The 23,690-nt window shown below is 39.5% G+C and overlaps 1 protein-coding gene across 1 annotated transcript; it reads left to right on the top strand.

Annotated features, from left to right (window-relative positions):
- Positions 1-19,754: 19,754 nt before the first annotated feature.
- On the top strand, positions 19,755-21,941 carry LOC122800153 (hydroxycarboxylic acid receptor 3-like). Its single transcript, XM_044069667.1, has one exon. It carries the CDS (start codon positions 19,911-19,913, stop codon positions 20,949-20,951), a length of 1,041 nt encoding a protein of 346 aa, XP_043925602.1. The 5' UTR covers positions 19,755-19,910; the 3' UTR covers positions 20,952-21,941.
- The last annotated feature ends 1,749 nt before the right edge of the window (positions 21,942-23,690 follow it).

Raw genomic sequence — 23,690 nt, 5'->3', positions numbered from 1 at the left:
GTGCAGTATTTCAAAGTGTTTGTGTATTTGAATATTATTACAAGTACCTGGTGTGTGTGAATGCTCGTACATAATTACAAGGGCAATTTTGCATTGTGTTTTACTATAATCTGTAGGCATGGCAGAAGGATTTTGCAGACCCGCACGGCTTGTGTATGATAACAATATTGCAGAAAAGTGGAGAGTGTTTGAGCAGGAATGAGATATTTTCATACAGGCTGCTTTTTCTGACAAAGGCACATGTACAAAAGCATTTATTCTGCTTAATTTAGCTGGTTCAGAGGCCATTGAAAGAGTGCATTATTTTGTGTATGCGCTTGCTGTGTTTGCAGGGGGGAGGGGAGACTGCCATATAGTGGTACCCGCTGAAACATGGGAAGACCCTGAATGCTTAAAACATAAATGTAGAGAAATATGTAACCTCCAAATGAATATTACAATGGAGACACTTATTTTACACAAGGGATCAAACCCTGGCAAAACTTTTGCAGCATATATAACCGACTTGAGAAACAAGGCTAAAACATGCAGATTTAAGAGATGAGTTGATAAAGGACAGGCTTGTGTGTGGTATTAATAATGACACAATGAGAAAGATTTTGCTTCGAGACAGTGATTTAACTTTGATCAAGGCCATTGAGATTTGTCAGATATATGAGCTTACAGAAAAGCACACAAGTACGCTTACAAATGAGAATAGCTGTGGAAGGCACAGTGACAAAGCTCATGTTGACAGTGTACAGTATGCAGTATGTGGTTAAAAGAAACAGGCTCAAGCAGATGGCAGCTACTGCAGGTCCTGTAACAGTCCCTGGCAAACCCCAAGTCTTTCTAGCAAATTCCAGAGCATGCTCATTGCTCAGTGAAGCACAGGGGTGAGCCAGCATGTACCCTCACCCAGCTTCAAAGTCAGCTGCCATAATTGTGGTGTAAATCACGAATCCAAAAGAGAAAAGTGCTTAGCTTTTGGTTAGCATTGCCATTCTTGCAAAAAGTGAAATTGTTTCAAAAGGTTTTGTAAATCAAACAAGGCACGTTCTTTTATTAAAAGAGGGCATAGAAAGAGGCAAGTTGATTAATTAGAAAGCTGCAACCCTACTTTTTATGTTGATGGTGTGTCTGTGCTTGGTGAAACAGTCAATTCAGTAGATTTGTGGGGAAAAGAATGAGATCTTTTGTTTTGTTTGGATTAATGGGAGTCCTGTAGACCTCAAAGTAGATACCGGCTCAAAGTGCAACGTTATGTCAGCAGAAACGTTTGCTGCAGAACAACTTGATTTGACAAAGTGTGCGAAGCTTGTTGCCTATGTTGGTGAAGAGATTCAAACCAAAGGCTTGGTAGTGCTTTCATGTTACTCTGCTGGGAACAGCTATGGCTTGCAATTTTTCGTAATCAAGAGACACATGAAGTCATTATTAGGCCTCAGAGACAGTTTGAAAATGGGACTGCTTTCACTTAATAAAGAAGTTTACTATGTAAGCCTGCATGACAACAGCTCAAATTTTGCCCATACTATTTTTTCTGAGTATGCTGATATGTTCACAGACAAGCTAGACAAACTCCCAGTTGTGTACTCCATGAAGTTAGACCCAGAGGTCAGCCCAGTTATCAGATCAGCACGGAAAGTTCCAGTGGCTATGCAGAACAGAGTCAAGGCTGAGCTACATAAAATGGTGCAGCTAGGAGTAATTTGTCCAGTAACAGAACCTACTGAATGGGTATCCTCCATTGTAGTAGCTCATAAGAAAAGCTCAGATAATATCAAAATATGTATTGATCCAAGAGATCTGAACAAAGCATTAAAAAGCTTCATCATCCTATGTGCACAGTTGAGGAGGTTGCTGCCCTCATGCCAAATGCCAGTGTTTTTCTGTCTTAGATGCAAAGAGTTCATTGTGGCAAATTTTGCTTGACCAAAAATCTTCATTGCTAACCACATTTGGCACACCATTCTGCAGGTACAGATTTCTGAGAATGCCATTTGGAATAAATTCTGCCAGTGAAGTATTTCAGCGTGCGATGGAACAAATTTTTTCTGGCTATCCCTGTGCTATTATGATGTTCTAGTAGGAGGCAATGGTGAAGTTGAATATGACAGAAACCTCAAGAAAGTTCTGGAAAACCTCTTCACAAAAGGTTTCTCATCCAGGAAAAAATAAGTCATTGTTCCCCTCTACTCGTCACTCATTAGACCCATTATAAAGCACAACGCCCCTTTTGGTATGTACCTCACAAGACATCTACAGCAACTGGAAAGGCCGCAGAAATAGTTCACAAAGAGGATTACTGGCTTCAAACAGATGCCCTACGCAGACCGTCTCAAAAAAACGCAGCTTTACTCTGTCGCATATCGCCTACTCAGAGACGATTTCTGCCTAACATACAAAGCTATGTCAAACCCAGAGCTTTTTGACATGCTCCACTTAAAGAAATCTGAATACCTCCAAGCTACACACTCTAGGGACCTAAACCTTGTCACTACAATAAACAGAACATGCTGGAGGGATATATTCCTGTCCCAGAGACTTCCCATACTCTGAAACAAACTATCTATCTATATCAAACAAAGCTCCTCATTAACACTCTTCAAGAAAAATCTTGATGACTGGATGGGTGATAGGAAATTCACCCCAGGGATCACTTCTGTGGCTCTGCTTGACAGTGTCACAGGAAAATAATTTTCTTGGGTGGCAAAAGCCAGGGTACCTTTTGGCTAGGCTTATATAGGCCCTAGGGCCAATAGCCTAGTACCTACCTATGAACCTATGAAAGAGAACGAACATGAAGTGAATCTTAAGCTGAATCTTTAGAAGTGCAAATTCAGGCTATGGGAAGTTACTTATGTTGGTCACTTGTTTACCAGTTGAGGTTTATGACCAGATCCTTCTAAGTAAACAGCAATTTTGGAAATGCCAGCTCCAGACAATGTTCAAACCCTATAACATTTTCTTGGCATGGTCAACTATCTAGGCAAGTTTATTCCAGATTTAAGGCAACTTTCAGCACAGCTCATAGAGCTAATATGCACAGATGTAATTTGGTCAAGGTCAGAACAACACCAAGGAGTATTTAATGTCCTGAAACTGAAAATTGCCAGTCCACCAACTCTGTGTTACTATGATGTTCACAAACTGGTTACTCTTTCCTGTGATGCTTCTATGTTTGGTCTAGATGCACTCATTCTTCAAGAGGGTAGACCAATAGCCTATGTGTTGAGAACTGAGATGCAATATGCCCAGATTGAGAAAGAGCTTTTGGCAATTGTGTTTGCATGTTTGAAGTTTCATGATTATAGTTATGGTCAACCTATCCAGATAGAAACTGACCACCAAACTCCAGTTACTATTTTGAGAAAGCCTATGGATACAGCTCCTGCCAGATTGCAAGGTATGATGCTCAAATTGCAGAAGTACAATCTCAATCTTGTCTACACAAAAGGCAAACTTCTTTATCTTCTGATACTTTGTCCCGATCGCCCAGAAAAAAAAACACAGATCGCCCAGAAAAAAAAACACAGATCGCCCAGAAAAAAAAACACAGATCGCCCAGAAAAAAAAACACAGATCGCCCAGAAAAAAAAAACACGGAACAACATGACAATGAGAAACCTGATTTTGAAGTCATGGAAGTGAGAAATGTTTCTTCCACACATCTTGATGAGCTTAGAAGTCACACAGCTTCAGACCCAATTCTCCAGAAGCTAAACCTCTTCATCGGTCCAGGATGGCCTTCAAAACAATTTTGTTTACCAGTAGAAGTGCAGCCATGTTTTCCATACAGAGATGAGATTTTGTCAGACAATGGTATCATCACGAAAGGTCCAAAAGTGATTGTTCCAAAACCCTTGCAACAAGAGTACATTCAGATTTTGCATCATGACCACCCAGGAACTGATTCTACCAAAAAAAGGATGAGAGAACTAGTATTTTGACCTTCTATGCCCAAAGATATTGAAAAACTACTTTCATCTTGTTCAGTATGTAATAGTACAAATCAGCATCAAGAAGAAAAACACCTCAGTTAAGCCAGATTCCTGAACTGCCTTGATCGACAGTAGCCATAGATATCTTTGACTGGAATGGTCAACATTACTTGGTGTTAGTAGATTCTTATTGAAATTGGTTCAAGATTGACCTACTTCCTAACCTAACGTCCAATACTGTCATTACTAAGTTGAAGCTGTATTTTTCTCTCCATGGTAGTCCGCATAGAGTTATTTCTGACAGTGGTGCACAGTTTACAAAGCAGTTTAAGGGATTTGTAGAAGAGTGGGACTTTGTTCATATTATGAGTACCTGCAGTCAAATGGCTTGGGTGAACGTGCAGTTCAAAGTGCAAAACAGCTGTTAGAGTAATCCAGACATGACAATACTAATGTTTTTCTAAACTTATTAAATCTCAGAAACATTCCTTGTGATAAACATCCTAGCTCATCTGCCCAGATATGCCAAGTCAAACCAGAACCATATTACCAATCAGTAGTAATTAATTGGTTCCATGTGTTAAGAATACAAAGCAGTAAAAGTCCGACTGTTGAAAAAGCACTTGTCTCAGAAGTCCTACTTTGATAAAACCAGCAAACAACTTTGTTCTTTACAAAAGGGGCGATAGTGAGGAGGCAAACATCAAAAGGTTTTTATCATGTCGGATTTGTGAAACCTTTGTGTCAAGAGTCCAGATCATGCATTGTGGAATCACAAGGAATGGAATTCAGATGAAATCAGAAACATTTGTTACCAGTGTCCGAACCAGTGTTACAGCATCTTTCCTGTGACAAAGACTCTAATTCTCAGAGTGACCTGACCAATGCTCCTGTTTCAGAGGACATTTCTTCAGCAGTCCCCATTCCTGGGGGAAAATCCCTGACAGTTCTCAAGCAGAACATTCCCCAGTGACTGTCCCTGTTGCTAAACCCAGTCCTAACTATTACATTATGAGATCAGGTCACATATCGAAGCATAGTTCCAGATACACGGCAACCTGGACATGACTGTTGTTTTGTTTATTACTGTCTGTATAATTGCATGCTTATTGAAATGTCATGGTTTATATGAGACAGCTCAGTGAAGAGGGAGGATGTAGATCAGTGTGTGTGACATACCTTTAGGAAGCTTTCTAGTGAGTCAGCACATGCATATAAGTACTGAGCATGTGCAAGCAAGAGCGCCATTTTGAGAGCAGCCAGAGTGAGAACCTGCATGTATGTAGTCAGTTAGTTAGATAGTTCGTTTAAATTTAATGACCCTGCCATCCGTCCTGATGTGTTTATATGCAATAATATACGTAAACAAACACCCAAGCTTCAGCGTCTTCTTAATGCACATGAGAGGAGCGACAGGTACCATTCAGATGGCACAGTCCAATTACTCAGTGGTTCTGTCATCAGTGGTAACAGTGCAGGATACACTCACATTATCCATATATGATAATGTTAGAGGAGGAGGAAGATGAGCCTTCAGCATCCCCTGCATTCAATGAAATACATCCTGTCCATGTCAGTCCCACATCTACTACCCAGCTGTCACCATTACAATGGGCATCAGGAGTCTGCACCACCTCCATGGTGCACATACCCACCTGAAGAGCCAGCAAGTAGGTGGTCATCACAAGCATACTGCCGAACATGCTCAGACCTGGCTGGTACCCTTGGTATCAATCAGTTAATGTGCAGGTAAATCCAGGCAGAGATGGCCCACTACTCATATCACATTGGATATGTTGAGTGGGGGGTATAATGAAGTACAACCACTGTAGGACATCCTAAAACATATGCAGATTAACATTGGTGTATAGGGATCTAGAGTAGTTACACCTGTTGAGAGTATTGGTGACCTAAGTGACAGACACTTGTGCAGCTGTAAGCATAAGGCCAGCTGGCCACTATTGCTGTGCTACAGGGACTGATCATACACTGCATGATCACATGCTAGGCTTATACACATGGCAGGCAGCATGACAGAGACAGCTTTTCTGTCCATCCAGTACATGGCTGCATTTCTCCCAGCTATGGATATTCCCATGATTGCAGTCAATGGCCTTCTTGCGCCAGTATGGACACACACCTCACAAGGAAAGACACTTAGGGTCTTTTGGTTCAACAATATCAGTTATACTGTAGCACTACAGTGAGCACATGTACCTGTCCAATTCCCACAATTGTATTGGCCAACATTCTACTTGTACACTAGATGGGTGGGGGGGCACAGTGAGATTCATGTACACACTCCAGCCAAGGCACACCAGCCCTTGAAGAGGATGCCTCCAGTCTGGACACTGCTGGGCCACAAGACAACTAGCCAGAGTTCCAGCCAAGAAAGTTCCATCCCATCACTACAAGATGTGATCCTTGACTCTCTACCCTCCTAGCTGTGTGTATATATGTGGCTAGTACATCCACTACAAGTGACCCTTCTACTTTAGGTAGTGTTGTGGTCCCCTGTCACTATGCTTCATTCCCACCTGTACAAATGATGATGATGACAAAGGCTCACAGGATGGGCAGGACACTATCAGTGTGGCAATGTCTGATGTACTGCATGGTCAGTTGATGCACTGTAGCACTTAGTCTAGTTGTGTTATTTCATGCTGTACATGATCCATAGCTATGGACTCGAACATGGTCATTATCATAATCATCATCGATTTCCTTCTTCCAATTTTATACATGGGGTCAAGGTGTCACATCACGTCTTGCCACCTCTCTCGCTCCCTTGACTCAGTGCCACTCTTCTTCCTTCTTCCATCGTCATGTTTGACTGTTGAACACTTTCTCCAATTAAAGCCATATATCTCTTTGCTGGCCACCCTCTTTTCCTCTTACCTTCTTCCTGTCTTTCCCATATCTTCTTCACCACAGAATCTTCTGTTTCCCTGCACATGTGCTTGAACCACCATAATCTGGTCTGCTCTGTTTGAATTTTCTCTGCAATTGGATCTGCTTTGGTTTCTGCTCTGATGTCCTCATTTCTTCATATATTCCACAGTGTACATCATACAATCCACCTCAGGCACTTCACCTCCCTTTGTGCAGAGGGTATTAACCACTCTGCTTGCACTGCCCAGATTTCTGTGCCATACAGTAGTACTAGTTGCAACATTGTTTTTGTACATCTTACGTTTCAGCTTCTTTGGCATTCTTCTGTCTTACACTATCCCTGACTGTCTGTGCCAGTTGGCTGCAAACAGTCTGAATCCAGCTTTGACTTCCTCATTCAGACTTTCCTTTTCCTCAACCACCACTCCAAGATTCTTGAAGCTGTTAACTTGTTCCACTACTTTCCCTTCTGTCTCAATTTTCATCATCTTCTTATTTCCCTGTTTGCTGCCATTACAACTGTCTTATCTGTTCTCAGTTTCATCCCGTGTGACTTCAGTTTTGCATTTGATTCCCCTATCCTTTGCTGAAGTTCTTGCTCAGAGTCTGCCTGTAATGCTACATCATCTGCATAAAAGAGCTTTGTTGATGTGTCCCCTCCAGCTGTCTGTTAAAGTAGTCCATCGCCGTTATGAACAGCAGTGGTCTGAGCATTGAACCCTGATGCACCCTGATGCACACCCACTGGGAACCTTGTCTGTGAGTCCAAACCCTGTTCATACTTGTGGCATTGCGTCCTTCTACACAAACTGCACTAATTCTATGAATGTTTTTGAAACTACAAACCATCGTTGAACTGTCCAAATCAGCTTTCCTGAGACCTTGTCAAAAGCTTTTTCTAAGGCTAGGAATGCTCAGTTGGACTCTCTCCTTTTCCCTAGCTTTTTCTCAACTATCTGTCTCACTACAAACACTGAGTCAGTTGTGCTGCATTATGATTTGAAAGCAAACTGCACATCATCTATCTTACTTTCTAGTACTCTGCATATTCATGTGTCTATCACCCTCTCCAGTACTTTCATGCAATTTGGCAGGAGTTTGATACTGCCCACAGTTATGAATGACCCCTTTGTTATTGTACACTGGCACTAGAATGTTTACTCCCTGGTCATCTGTGAATCAGTTGCTACCTCTCTTTACCTGTGCTATGACATACTGCACCTGCCTTTACCTCAGGAAATTTGTCTCATGGCTCCTTCTCCATTGCTGCCACAGGTATTATCAGGTGGGATTATCGTGTCACCTTGTTATAACTGCTTTTGCCACTCCAACTATGTGATATGGGGCAAAACACAAATAGCTTACTGCAGGTCTCCAGAATATTCTCTGGTGTGCCATCAGATATATCTAAGCAACAGAAGTCGGCCTTCAGCAGACCAAACATGCATTTGACAATGTTACAAATGTGTGACAATGCAGTGCAGTGTTAAACAGCATTGCTGCCATAGTCTATGGGCTGAGTGTTGAGATGACCCTGTGGAAAATCACCCACACAAGAAGAGCTAGTATGGGCAGCAAGTGTGGCAGATGTTGTAATCAAAGGAAGTAGCTTGCTGGCACATTGTATAATACATTGTGCACAATACACATTTCATATATTACCCTCTGCACAGGCACATTGCATATGGTGCCCTGTGCATAGACATATTGTATATGATAACCTGTGCACAGACACACTGCATATAATACCCTGAGTACATACACATTGTATATGATACCCTGTGCACAGACACATTGCATATATTACCCTGTGCACATGAACATTGTATTTGATACCCTGTGGACAGACACACTGCATATAATACCCTGTGCACAGACACATTGCATATATTACCCTTTGCAAAGGCACATGGTATATGGTGCCCTGTGCATAGACACATTGCATATATTACCCTGTGCACATGCACATTGTATATGATACCCTGTGGACAGACACACTGCATATAATACCCTGTGCACAGACACATTGCATATATTACCCTTTGCAAAGGCACACAGTATACGGTGCCCTGTGCACAGACACATTGCATATATTACCCTGTGCACATGCACACTGTATATAGTACCCTGTGCATAGACACATTGCATATATTACCCTGTGCACATGCACATTGTATATGATACCCTGTGGACAGACACTGCATATAATACCCTGTGCATAGACACATTTATTTATTTCTAGTTTGATGACTGGGGAGGTCCACTGGGCTCAAAGAGCCAATTTTCAGTGGAGGCCCAGGGAGAAAAGCTCCAATAATACATAGTATAATCTCAATAATATAATGTACGAAGCATAGTGGAAACAGAAACAAGTTCAGGAAATTTTACATATAAAATAGCAAAAAAAAACTAAACAAATGTTAAACAGTAGCTTAGAGAAGGATGTGATCATATTTACATATTTAGTGGTAGAGAACAGTGGTGCAAGGTTAAATTAATACACTGATATAGAAGTAACATTAGCATGGATGAGTTCTTTATGCATGAATAATAGCATACATTAGATTAATACAAAGGTTTAATCCTCTGAAGTGGTATAGAGGAAATATTTACATGAAGGCAGTACAAAGGGTTAAACAATAGTGTGTAAGGAAGAACAAACTTTGTGTGTAATAAAGTATTTATGTGTTGAGCAGCTTAGGTAGGTGGAGTGCAGTTGCATTTCCATTTTTGGGAGAGGTAAGAACGCAGCAGTGTTTTGAAGTGTTCGGCGTTCTCAGAAGTTCTTAAGGATGGAGGGAGAGAATTCCATTGTTTGGCGATGGAGAAGGAGAGCAGGAGCTGACCAGCGGGATGGTTTGGTTTATAAACAAAGGTTAGATTTTGGTAGTTAGATCTTTGAGTTCTGTTAGGGGTGTATAATGTTAGGATGTTTGATAGTGTGGGACATATAGTTGGTTTGAAAATGAGCTTGTGGGTGGTGATGAGTTGCAGGTAGTCAAGGTAGTTTGGGAGTTCTAGCCATTGCAGCTGGTGGAGAGGTTTACAGTGATGAGTGGAGTAACTGGAGGTTGTGGCGAACTTTGAGATTTTATTGTAACAGGATTCTAGTTTAGAAGAGATGGAGGAAGATAGGCTGATAGAAAGGCTAGAAGATTGCATATATTACCCTGTGCATAGGCACATTGTACATGGGTACCCTGTGCACAGACACATTGCATATATTACCCTGTGCACAAACACATTGCATATCATACCTTGTGTACAGACACATTACATATATTACCCTGTGCACAAACACATTGTATATGATACCCTGTGGACAGACACATTTCATATATTACACTGTGCACAAACACATTGCATATATTACCCTGTGCACAAACGCATTGCATATCATACCTTGTGTACAGATACATTACATATATTACCCTGTGCACAAACACATTGTATATGATACCCTGTGGACAGACACATTTCATATATTACACTGTGCACAAACACATTGCATATATTACCCTCTGCACAAACGCATTGCATATCATACCCTGTGCACAGACACATTGCATATATTTTCCTGTGCACAGGCACATTGTATATGATACCCTGTGCACAGACACATTGCATATAATACCCTCTGCACAGACACAATGTACATAATACCCTGTGCACAGACACACTGCATATATTACCCTGTGCATATGCACATTGTATATGATACCTGGTGCACAGACACACTGCATATAATACCCTGTGCACAGACATATTGTATATGATACCCTGTGCACAAACACATTGCATATCATACCCTGTGCACAAACACATTGCATATATTACTCTGTGCATAGGCACATTGTTTACGACACACTGTGCACAGACACATTGCATATAATACCCTGTCCACAGATGCAGTGCATATATTTTTCTCTGCACAGGCACACTGTATATGATACCCTGTACACAGACACATTACATATAATACCCTGTGCACAGACACATTGTATATGATACTCTGTGCACAAACACATTGCATATTTTACCCTGTCCACAAACACATTGCATATATTACTCTGTGCATAGGCACATTGTATATGATACACTGTGCACAGACACATTGCATATAATACCCTGTGCACATATAAATTGTATGTAGTACACTGTGCACAGACACATTGTACATAATAGCCTGTGCACAGACACATTGCATATAATACCCTGTGCACAGACACATTGCATATAATACCCTGTGCACAGACACATTGCATATAATACCCTGTGCACATATAAATTGTATGTAGTACACTGTGCACAGGCACAATGTACAAAATACCCTGTGCACAGACACATTGCATATAATACCCTGTGCATAGACACGTTGCATATAATACCCTGTGCACATATAAATTGTATGTAGTACACTGTGCACAGACACATTGCATATAATACCCTGTGCATAGACACATTGCATATAATACCCTGTGCACATATAAATTGTATGTAGTACACTGTGCACAGGCACAATGTACAAAATACCCTGTGCACAGACACATTGCATATAATACCCTGTGCATAGACACATTGCATATAATACCCTGTGCACATATAAATTGTATATAGTACACTGTGCACAGACACATTGCATATAATACCCTGTGCATAGAAACATTGCATATAATACCCTGTGCACAGACACAATGCATATAATACACTGTGCACAGACACATTGCATATAATACCCTGTGCACAGACACATTGCATATAATACCCTGTGCACAGACACATTGCATATAATACCCTGTGCATAGACACATTGCATATAATACCCTGTGCACATATAAATTGTATGTAGTACACTGTGCACAGACACAATGTACATAATACCCTGTGCACAGACACATTGCATATAATACCCTGTGCATAGACACATTGTATATAATACCCTGTGCATAGACACATTGCATATAATACCCTGTGCACATATAAATTGTATGTAGTACACTGTGCACAGACACATTGCATATAATACCCTGTGCATAGAAACATTGCATATAATACCCTGTGCATAGACACATTGCATATAATACCCTGTGCACAGACACATTGCATATAATACCCTGTGCACATATAAATTGTATGTAGTACACTGTGCACAGACACAATGTACAAAATACCCTGTGCACAGACACATTGCATATAATACCCTGTGCATAGACACATTGCATATAATACCCTGTGCACATATAAATTGTATGTAGTACACTGTGCACAGACACATTGCATATAATACCCTGTGCACATATAAATTGTATGTAGTACACTGTGCACAGACACAATGTACAAAATACCCTGTGCACAGACACATTGCATATAATACCCTGTGCACAGACACAATGCATATAATACCCTGTGCACATATAAATTGTATGTAGTACACTGTGCACAGACACAATGTACAAAATACCCTGTGCACAGACACATTGCATATAATACCCTGTGCACAGACACAATGCATATAATACCCTGTGCACATATAAATTGTATGTAGTACACTGTGCACAGACACAATGTACAAAATACCCTGTGCACAGACACATTGCATATAATACCCTGTGCATAGACACATTGCATATAATACCCTGTGCACATATAAATTGTATGTAGTACACTGTGCACAGACACATTGCATATAATACCCAGTGCATAGAAACATTGCATATAATACCCTGTGCATAGACACATTGCATATAATACCCTGTGCACATATAAATTGTATGTAGTACACTGTGCACAGACACATTGCATATAATACCCTGTGCACATATAAATTGCATGCAGTACACTGTGCACAGCCACAATGTACATAATACCCTGAGCACAGATGCATTGCATATAATACCCTGTGTATAGACACATTGCATATAATACCCTGTGCACATTCAAATTTATGTAACGCTGTGCACAGATGCAATGTACATAATACCCTGTGCACAGACACATTGCATATAATACCCTGTGCACATATAAATTGCATGCAGTACACTGTGCACAGCCACAATGTACATAATACCCTGAGCACAGATGCATTGCATATAATACCCTGTGTGTAGACACATTGCATATAATACCCTGTGCACAGACACATTGCATATAATACCCTGTGCATGGACACATTGCATATAATACCCTGTGCACAGACACATTGCATATAATACCCTGTGCACAGACACATTGCATATAATACCCTGTGCACATATAAATTGTATGTAGTACACTGTGCACAGGCACAATGTACAAAATACCCTGTGCACAGACACATTGCATATAATACCCTGTGCATAGACACATTGCATATAATACCCTGTGCACATATAAATTGTATGTAGTACACTGTGCACAGACACATTGCATATAATACCCTGTGCATAGAAACATTGCATATAATACCCTGTGCATAGAAACATTGCATATAATACTCTGTGCACATATAAATTGTATGTAGTACACTGTGCACAGACACATTGCATATAATACCCAGTGCATAGAAACATTGGATATAATACCCTGTGCATAGAAACATTGCATATAATACCCTGTGCATAGACACATTGCATATAATACCCTGTGCACATATAAATTGTATGTAGTACACTGTGCACAGACACATTGCATATAATACCCTGTGCATAGAAACATTGGATATAATACCCTGTGCATAGAAACATTGCATATAATACCCTGTGCATAGACACATTGCATATAATACCCTGTGCACATATAAATTGTATGTAGTACACTGTGCACAGACACAATGTACATAATAGCATGTGCACAGACACATTGCATATAATACCCTGTCCACATATAAATTGTATGTAGTACACTGTGCACAGACACATTGTACATAATAGCCTGTGCACAGACACATTGCATATAATACCCTGTGCACAGACACATTGCATATAATACCCTGTGCACAGACACATTGCATATAATACCCTGTGCACATATAAATTGTATGTAGTACACTGTGCACAGACACATTGCATATAATACCCTGTGCATAGACACATTGCATATAATACCCTGTGCACATATAAATTGTATGTAGTACACTGTGCACAGACACATTGTACATAATAGCCTGTGCACGGAAACATTGCATATAATACCCTGTACATAGACACATTGCATATAATACCCTGTGCATAGACACATTGCATATAATACCCTGTGCACATATAAATTGTATGTAGTACACTGTGCACAGGCACAATGTACATAATACCCTGTGCACAGACACATTGCATATAATACCCTGTGCACATATAAATTGTATGTAGTACACTGTGCACAGACACATTGTACATAATAGCCTGTGCACAGACACATTGCATATAATACCCTGTGCACAGACACATTGCATATAATACCCTGTGCACAGACACATTGCATATAATACCCTGTGCACATATAAATTGTATGTAGTACACTGTGCACAGACACATTGTACATAATAGCCTGTGCACAGACACATTGCATATAATACCCTGTGCACAGACACATTGCATATAATACCCTGTGCACAGACACATTGCATATAATACCCTGTGCACATATAAATTGTATGTAGTACACTGTGCACAGACACATTGTACATAATACCCTGTGCACAGACACATTGCAGATAATACCCTGTGCATAGACACATTGCATATAATACCCTGTGCACATATAAATTGTATGTAGTACACTGTGCACAGACACATTGCATATAATACCCTGTGCATAGAAACATTGGATATAATACCCTGTGCATAGAAACATTGCATATAATACCCTGTGCACATATAAATTGTATGTAGTACACTGTGCACAGACACATTGCATATAATACCCTGTGCACATATAAATTGCATGCAGTACACTGTGCACAGCCACAATGTACATAATACCCTGAGCACAGATGCATTGCATATAATACCCTGTGTGTAGACACATTGCATATAATACCCTGTGCACATATAAATTGTATGTAGTACACTGTGCACAGGCACAATGTACAAAATACCCTGTGCACAGACACATTGCATATAATACACTGTGCACAGACACATTGCATATAATACCCTGTGCACATATAAATTGTATGTAGTACACTGTGCACAGACACATTGCATATAATACCCTGTGCACATATAAATTGTATGTAGTACACTGTGCACAGACACATTGCATATAATACCCTGTGCACATATAAATTGTATGTAGTACACTGTGCACAGACACATTGCATATAATACCCTGTGCATAGAAACATTGGATATAATACCCTGTGCATAGAAACATTGCATATAATACCCTGTGCACATATAAATTGTATGTAGTACACTGTGCACACACACATTGCATATAATACCCTGTGCACATATAAATTGCATGCAGTACACTGTGCACAGCCACAATGTACATAATACCCTGAGCACAGATGCATTGCATATAATACCCTGTGTGTAGACACATTGCATATAATACCCTGTGCACATATAAATTGTATGTAGTACACTGTGCACAGACACATTGTACATAATAGCCTGTGCACAGACACATTGCATATAATACCCTGTGCACAGACACATTGCATATAATACCCTGTGCACAGACACATTGCATATAATAGCCTGTGCACATATAAATTGTATGTAGTACACTGTGCACAGACACATTGCATATAATACCCTGTGCATAGACACATTGCATATAATACCCTGTGCACATATAAATTGTATGTAGTACACTGTGCACAGACACATTGTACATAATAGCCTGTGCACAGAAACATTGCATATAATACCCTGTACATAGACACATTGCATATAATACCCTGTGCATAGACACATTGCATATAATACCCTGTGCACATATAAATTGTATGTAGTACACTGTGCACAGGCACAATGTACATAATACCCTGTGCACAGACACATTGCATATAATACCCTGTGCACATATAAATTGTATGTAGTACACTGTGCACAGACACATTGTACATAATAGCCTGTGCACAGACACATTGCATATAATACCCTGTGCACAGACACATTGCATATAATACCCTGTGCACAGACACATTGCATATAATACCCTGTGCACATATAAATTGTATGTAGTACACTGTGCACAGACACATTGTACATAATAGCCTGTGCACAGACACATTGCATATAATACCCTGTGCACAGACACATTGCATATAATACCCTGTGCACATATAAATTGTATGTAGTACACTGTGCACAGACACATTGTACATAATAGCCTGTGCACAGACACATTGCATATAATACCCTGTGCACAGACACATTGCATATAATACCCTGTGCACAGACACATTGCATATAATACCCTGTGCACATATAAATTGTATGTAGTACACTGTGCACAGACACATTGTACATAATAGCCTGTGCACAGACACATTGCATATAATACCCTGTGCACAGACACATTGCATATAATACCCTGTGCACAGACACATTGCATATAATACCATGTGCACATATAAATTGTATGTACACTGTGCACAGACACATTGTACATAATACCCTGTGCACAGACACATTGCATATAATACCCTGTGCATAGACACATTGCATATAATACCCTGTGCACATATAAATTGTATGTAGTACACTGTGCACAGACACATTGCATATAATACCCTGTGCATAGAAACATTGGATATAATACCCTGTGCATAGAAACATTGCATATAATACCCTGTGCACATATAAATTGTATGTAGTACACTGTGCACAGACACATTGCATATAATACCCTGTGCACATATAAATTGCATGCAGTACACTGTGCACAGCCACAATGTACATAATACCCTGAGCACAGATGCATTGCATATAATACCCTGTGTGTAGACACATTGCATATAATACCCTGTGCACAGACACATTGCATATAATACCCTGTGCATAGACACATTGTATATAATACCCTGTGCACATATAAATTGTATGTAGTACACTGTGCACAGACACATTGCATATAATACCCTGTGCACATATAAATTGTATTTAGTACACTGTGCACAGACACATTGCATATAATACCCTGTGCACATATAAATTGTATGTAGTACACTGTGCACAGACACATTGCATATAATACCCTGTGCATAGAAACATTGGATATAATACCCTGTGCATAGACACATTGCATATAATACCCTGTGCACATATAAATTGTATGTAGTACACTGTGCACAGACACATTGCATATAATACCCTGTGCACATATAAATTGCATGCAGTACACTGTGCACAGCCACAATGTACATAATACCCTGAGCACAGATGCATTGCATATAATACCCTGTGTGTAGACACATTGCATATAATACCCTGTGCACATACAAATTTATGTAACGCTGTGCACAGATGCAATGTACATAATACCCTGTGCACAGACACATTGTATATAATACCCTGTGCATGGACAAATAGCACATAATATGCTGTGCACAGACACATTGCATATAATACCCTGTGCATAGACACATTGCACATAATATGCTGCTCACAGACACATTGCATATAATAGCCTGTGCATAGACACATTGCACATAATATGCTGCTCACAGACACATTGCATATAATAGCCTGTGCATAGACACATTGCACATAATATGCTGCTCACAGACACATTGCATATAATAGCCTGTGCATAGACACATTGCACATAATATGCTGCTCACAGACACATTGCATATAATAGCCTGTGCATAGACACATTGCACATAATATGCTGCTCACAGACACATTGCATATAATAGCCTGTGCATAGACACATTGCACATAATATGCTGCTCACAGACACATTGCATATAATAGCCTGTGCACATACAATTTCTATGTAATACACTGTGTGCAGGCACAATGTACAAAATACCCTGTGCACAGTCACATTCCATATAATGCCCTGTGTGTAAACACATAGCACATAATATGCTGTGCATAGACACATTGCATATAAAACCTTGTGCACAGAACACACTGTATATAATATCATGTGCACAGACACAATGTATATAATACCCTGTGCACAGTCACATTCCATATAATGCCCTGTGTGTAAACACATAGCACATAATATGCTGTGCATAGACACATTGCATATAAAACCTTGTGCACAGAACACACTGTATATAATATCATGTGCACAGACACAATGTATATAATACCCTGTGCACAGTACAAATTGCATATCATACTCTGTGCACCAAATGCATTGCATATAATACCCTGTGCACAGACACATTGTATATAATACCCTGTGTACAGTACACATTGCATATAACACCCTGTACACAGAACACATTGTATATAATACCATGTGTATGGACACATTATATATAATACTCAGTGCACAGAACACATTGCATACCCTGTGAAATAGACAATCCACACCCCCCCCTGGTTTCATACAAGGGTGGCAGATCTCCTAATGCTAGTATGAGGTCTCTGTCTACATGGTAGTAGTTAACAATGTCTTGTTTGTGGAAGTGATGGAGTTTCAGTTGATGACAGAGTGTTCTGTGATGTGAAGGGTGGCAACTTGCAACATTGCTGACACAAGGCAGACCTTAACACATGCTGCCAAGCTACTGTGGATATTACTCCTAGCATCTTAGCATGAATGACACTCCTGTTATACAAAAACTGCTGGTGTTCAGAATACCCCAGATTACCTCTAAACTGCGCTTTCATTATGTTTCTGTTTTAGCATGTAAAGATGTTATTAACACTATCCTGATTCCTTGTTGTATTTATATTGTGTTTTTTTTTCTTTTTGCATATACCCTCCTTCACAATAACTGGAAATAAACTATCTTACATTTAATATGCATTTTCTAAAGTAAAGGACATCTTTAAATTATAATGTCTACCATAATGTATCAATTGTCATCCACCACCTTTTCTCAAAAAAAAAAAAAAAAAAAAATCACCAATTCTGAGCCAAAACAAGGGACAGTTGAAAGGTATGCCTTTAAAGGGGTCACCTTCTAGCATACCAAATGAACCATGACCCATTAATTTCCATATGTAGGAGATATTCAGGGGCATCAGCAGAGGAGGGGCATGTAATCATGTAGGTAACTAGTTAGCCAGTATTTTGTAATGTAAAGCCACGCCCCAGGAGTGGGAAATAGCACGTGGCACAAGCTTGTAGCAATACCAATATCTGCATGCGCTGGGGGCATCCAAGTCAGTGCGGATATTTTTCTTTGCCAAGTCATACTGAATCTTACTGCTACACTGAAAACTGACCAGTGCTGGGAAACACTTTGGCCATCATGGCCCCACAAGGAAAAAAGAGCTGAGCTATAATCATTCAGTCTAATACCATGTCTTCTGCTGTTCAGGCTCCCAGTTCAGTTTTCAGATTTTGGGCTAAAAATAACTTAGACAAATTCCCTGTGCAGCCTGGGCTCTACTAAACACCCTCATCTGCAGTTCTGACTAGACTACAACATAAGTAAATAAGTCTGAAATCTGCTTATGGTGAGAGTTCATGAATGGTGCTGTAATCCTACACAGTGAAACAGCACTAATATCACAAAGGCATGTTTTTTAATTGGAGAGCCATACAGAATTTTCTCAGCAAATGTCTTTCACATAAATGTTTTGTTCCTTTTGAAACAGAAATATCACTTTAGTAGGTATTCAAGAAGTTGATGAATGCTGCTTTAATTCATCCTTAAAACATTTTATCTACTAAAAAGGAAGGCAAAATATCTTTTAGTGTTATTTTTAGTAAATCCATTTCCTGACAAGTGACCACATCTCTTTGCGTTATTTCATCATATATAAGGAAACTGGCAAGTATGAACTAACTAATCAGCACAACAGCAGATAAGAGCAAAGACCTTCCAAAACTCTAAATATGAATACGAGTAAAGGAGATTAGGGAATTTCTGATTTTACTTTTGTTTACCTTCTTAGATTTGAACTCTGCACTGTGCTTTGCTATTTATTTTATTCTTTAGTGCTTACAGGTAATCTGAGACCTGTCACTTCACAAATGACGATTAGCAGTAATGAAAGCTGTTACTTTACTGAAGATTCTCTAGCACCTATTCTTGCACCAGTAATCCTCATTGAATTTATTATCGGTTTACTTGGGAATGCCACAGCATTGTGGATCTTCTGTTTCTGCATGAAATCATGGAAACCGAGCATTGTTTATTTGTTTAACTTATCCTTGGCTGATTTTCTGCTCATTTTCTGCCTGCCGTTCCGTGCAGCCTACTACATTCTAAAGAAGGACTGGCAGCTTGGTGATGTGCCATGTCGTATCATGCTCTTCATGGTGTCTTTAAATCGGGCAGGTAGCATTGTCTTTCTCACTGTGGTGGCCTTGGATCGCTACTTCAGGGTGGTCCATCCTCATCACAGGATCAACATGACCACTCAGAAAGGGACACTTTTGGTGACTTGTCTGATGTGGTGCCTTATCCTAGCTATGACAGTCTATCTTCTGGCAACTCAAAATTTGATTGTGGATAAATCCACCAATAAATCACTTTGTGAAAGTTTCAACCTTAATGATGACAGGACTGTAGAAAAGGTCTGGCATGATGCTTTATTTGTAGCAGAGTTTCTGATTCCACTCTGTATTATTTTTTTCTGTACATTCTGCATCATTTGGCAGCTAAAATCCAAAGTACAACACAAACCATCTACAACACAAACAGCTTGCAAAATACAAAAGGCTGTGTATTCTGTATCAGCAGTAGCCATCGTATTTGTAATTTGCTTTCTACCCAGCATTTGCACACGCATTGCAGTCTTACTGGCCAAAGCTGCGGGCCAGTGTAATCAATTTAAGTTGGCTGGACAGTGGTTCTATGCTACCCTTCCTATGACTTATCTCAACAGCGTGCTTGACCCTGTGGTCTTTTACTGCTCCAGCTCAACATTTAAGGAGAGTCTCAAACAGACGTATTTCAGAGTACGATCAGTGAAGAAAAATACAATGGTAATTAGACCCCTTCCTCCAGATTCAGAACCTGACATTAAAAATAAAATTGGTCAAAGCAGAAATGTGGATTTACAGTCTTAGCTACAGTCTGACCAGGAACACTGACTGAATAAAGGCCATTTCTTTGTAAAGGTACTAAATATAGATCAAAATGACTTGTAGATAGACATGCATACAAAATGTCAAAATGATTATTGGTTGCATATGGTGATATAAACTAGTATTTTTATAATATATTATAGCCTGTAAATAAAAGTGAGACGTAGTTAAACAATAATGAATACCTGCCATCTATAGAGCTAATGCACAATTTTAGAAAGCATGTTTGTATTCTGCGTAGCAGCATTTCAGTAAACCAATGTATACTTTTTTAGAATACAGAGGAAAAAAAAAAGACACTGACATTTTTTACTGAAGGATTCTTGTATTACCTAGACAAAGAATACACCTTTCTGCACACATTTATTGACTGCGAAACTTGCTGCGTATGTTAATATACTGATTAACAATTATCTTCATATAATTTTCTGAAGGTAAACAGCTCTGCAAAATCTTTGCTTTTTAAGACTGGAGTTGGCCAGAGGGTGCATAGGCTTCAAAAATGTCAAAGGTAGACTGTTTATGAAGGTCCATGGCTGACCCTTCTGTATGACTACGCCTAGTACCACATGGCACAGGAGTTTATGAGTACCAGAAGTGAATCTTGAAGGATGCCAAAAGACTCTATGGAAGAAATCCAAAGGTCATGTGCTGAAGAGTTCATTAATAGACATTGCTAATGTGACTACTTGCAAAAACGTGTTAGGTAAGGCATTCTGTAGTCAGTGTAGTAGCAGGCATAGTACACCACTTCTTTCATTTCTTAGATCGTATATTATTAATGTGGTACCAAAGTATAGTTGTCACAGTGTAAATAATGTATAAAGGAAGATCTTCATCTGCTGCTTACTGTTGATATGTGTACTTGTTTCTCCATTGTCACATCGCCATTTGTATATACATTTGTGTAAATAGCTGTCTATGTTTCTGAAATTATATTATATTGTGGATATTTCTCAATAAACTTGAAGCTTCTGGAGTTTTTCTCCCTGGGCTTCCATTTAAAATTAGACTTTCCTAGATGGGCCTACAGGTCATCAAGTACAACTACATAAAAACATTAAAATAAATGAAAAAACATTCACATATAATCTAAACAGGAAAGCATTTGTAGCTGTGCAGTGTGACAACAGTCCTTAGGAGACATCACTTTCTTGAATTAAATCTTCCTGCCATGTCTGGAAGACCTCATTACTTGTACAAGTCTGACCATGATGTTCTCATGGCCCTCTCCAGACTAGTGACTTGAGAGATGTAGGGTTGGACACATGGAATGACTGGAGAACAAAGGGTGAAACTAACTTTAAACACCCCACATAGTGCATGGTAGCAATCCTCATACCTGCTATCTAGTCATTCATACCCTCCATTAAAAAAACAGAAATCATGGCTCTCAGCTGTATAGATTTTCACAGAATGTCCAGCTTTTTGCCTCATATTTTTGGTCTGTTTCCTAATAAACTTGTGATTTTCTGGCAAATCGCTGGCAACTCATTTAGGGTTGAAGTAAAAAAATAATGACACACATCTGAGTTTCAGACTTCATACCTTCAAAAAACTTATGCTAATGTAAAACCTGTTAGTCTATCAACTTTCTAAGTTTGTAAGAGCAAAATTTAAAAATTGTACCAATTTTTGGACCTTTGTCCCCCTATTATTTATGGCTTTGTGAAGATTTCTTGCCCTAAAAGGTTGAGAGGTATGAACAGCATAACATCCATCGGGAGGCTTACATCCCCCACCATAGGACAACAAGGCTCTTGAAAGTAACAGCTGATTTTGCATATATGGCAAGGAATAGATAGGAACAGTAACCCCCTTACTACATGTGGGATTTCTCCTGCTGTCAAGTAATTCAAAGCTATACCAAAATCTGCACAAAAACAGTGTAGAGTGTTTAAAGCGAGTTATGCCAAGCAATAAATACTTTCAAGTGGCATCTCATCTATATTGTCAAGAAAAAAAGAGAAAGAAGTTAATTTAGTTGATAAAAAGAAACAAACAGCAGTGCATATTTCAGTTCTGAAGTGAGCAGCACTAGGAAACACTGCAAGTTTGGAGAAATAAGGCATTTGTTTTCATGCTCACTGCTATTTTACAGTACTCAATGTAAAAACCATGAAAAGAAATAAAACACAATAAAAAACAGATTCTGCTGGCATCACTGGTAGACCCCTTCACTATGATAGAATTACCTGGCTTCTAATATCCCAACTGAAACCCATAAGCAGCTGCAGGAAAACTTACATGAAGTGATGAGAGACCTGCTCTCAAATCTTGGAAAAGGGCTGTGGGATCTAGCACTACATGAGAGGCCATTTCTACCAGCACCAAGTACAAGGCTTTACCGCACAAAACAATATCCACCAGGATTCTATACTGGATCTAGTTATGAGTATATGGTGAGCATCTGGAAGGCTGAGGTCTGGCAAACACGAGGGATTAAATACATAACATCCGCAGCGCTCACTTTTACCAGCATCAGTTCTTTCTTATTACTTCTTCTCTTTTAGTTCTATTAGCCAGCCTTAACCCGATCTGCCACTGGTGGTTATCTTGCTATTGTCAGCATAATCCCACTTGAAAACTCCCACTGGGAGGAAAATATGTTTCTCCCTCTGTCCTTCTGACAAACACGCAGCATGGCACTTTGATTTTTTTCACTAGTGACTGTGGATTTATCATGTCTAATCTTTGCCAGATCAAATATAAAAACAAAAA

Source organism: Protopterus annectens, chromosome 4.part0 (genome assembly GCF_019279795.1).
Source record: "Protopterus annectens isolate FY-2018-M chromosome 4.part0, PAN1.0, whole genome shotgun sequence".
Lineage (NCBI taxonomy): Eukaryota > Metazoa > Chordata > Ceratodontiformes > Protopteridae > Protopterus > Protopterus annectens.
Note: the sequence above shows the minus strand (reverse complement) of the source record. Positions and strands in the feature narration are given on the sequence as shown.

Coding starts and splice junctions, on each gene's coding strand:
- LOC122800153 (XM_044069667.1), top strand. CDS start 19,911: ATGACGATTAGCAGTAATGAAAGCTGTTACTTTACTGAAGATTCTCTA.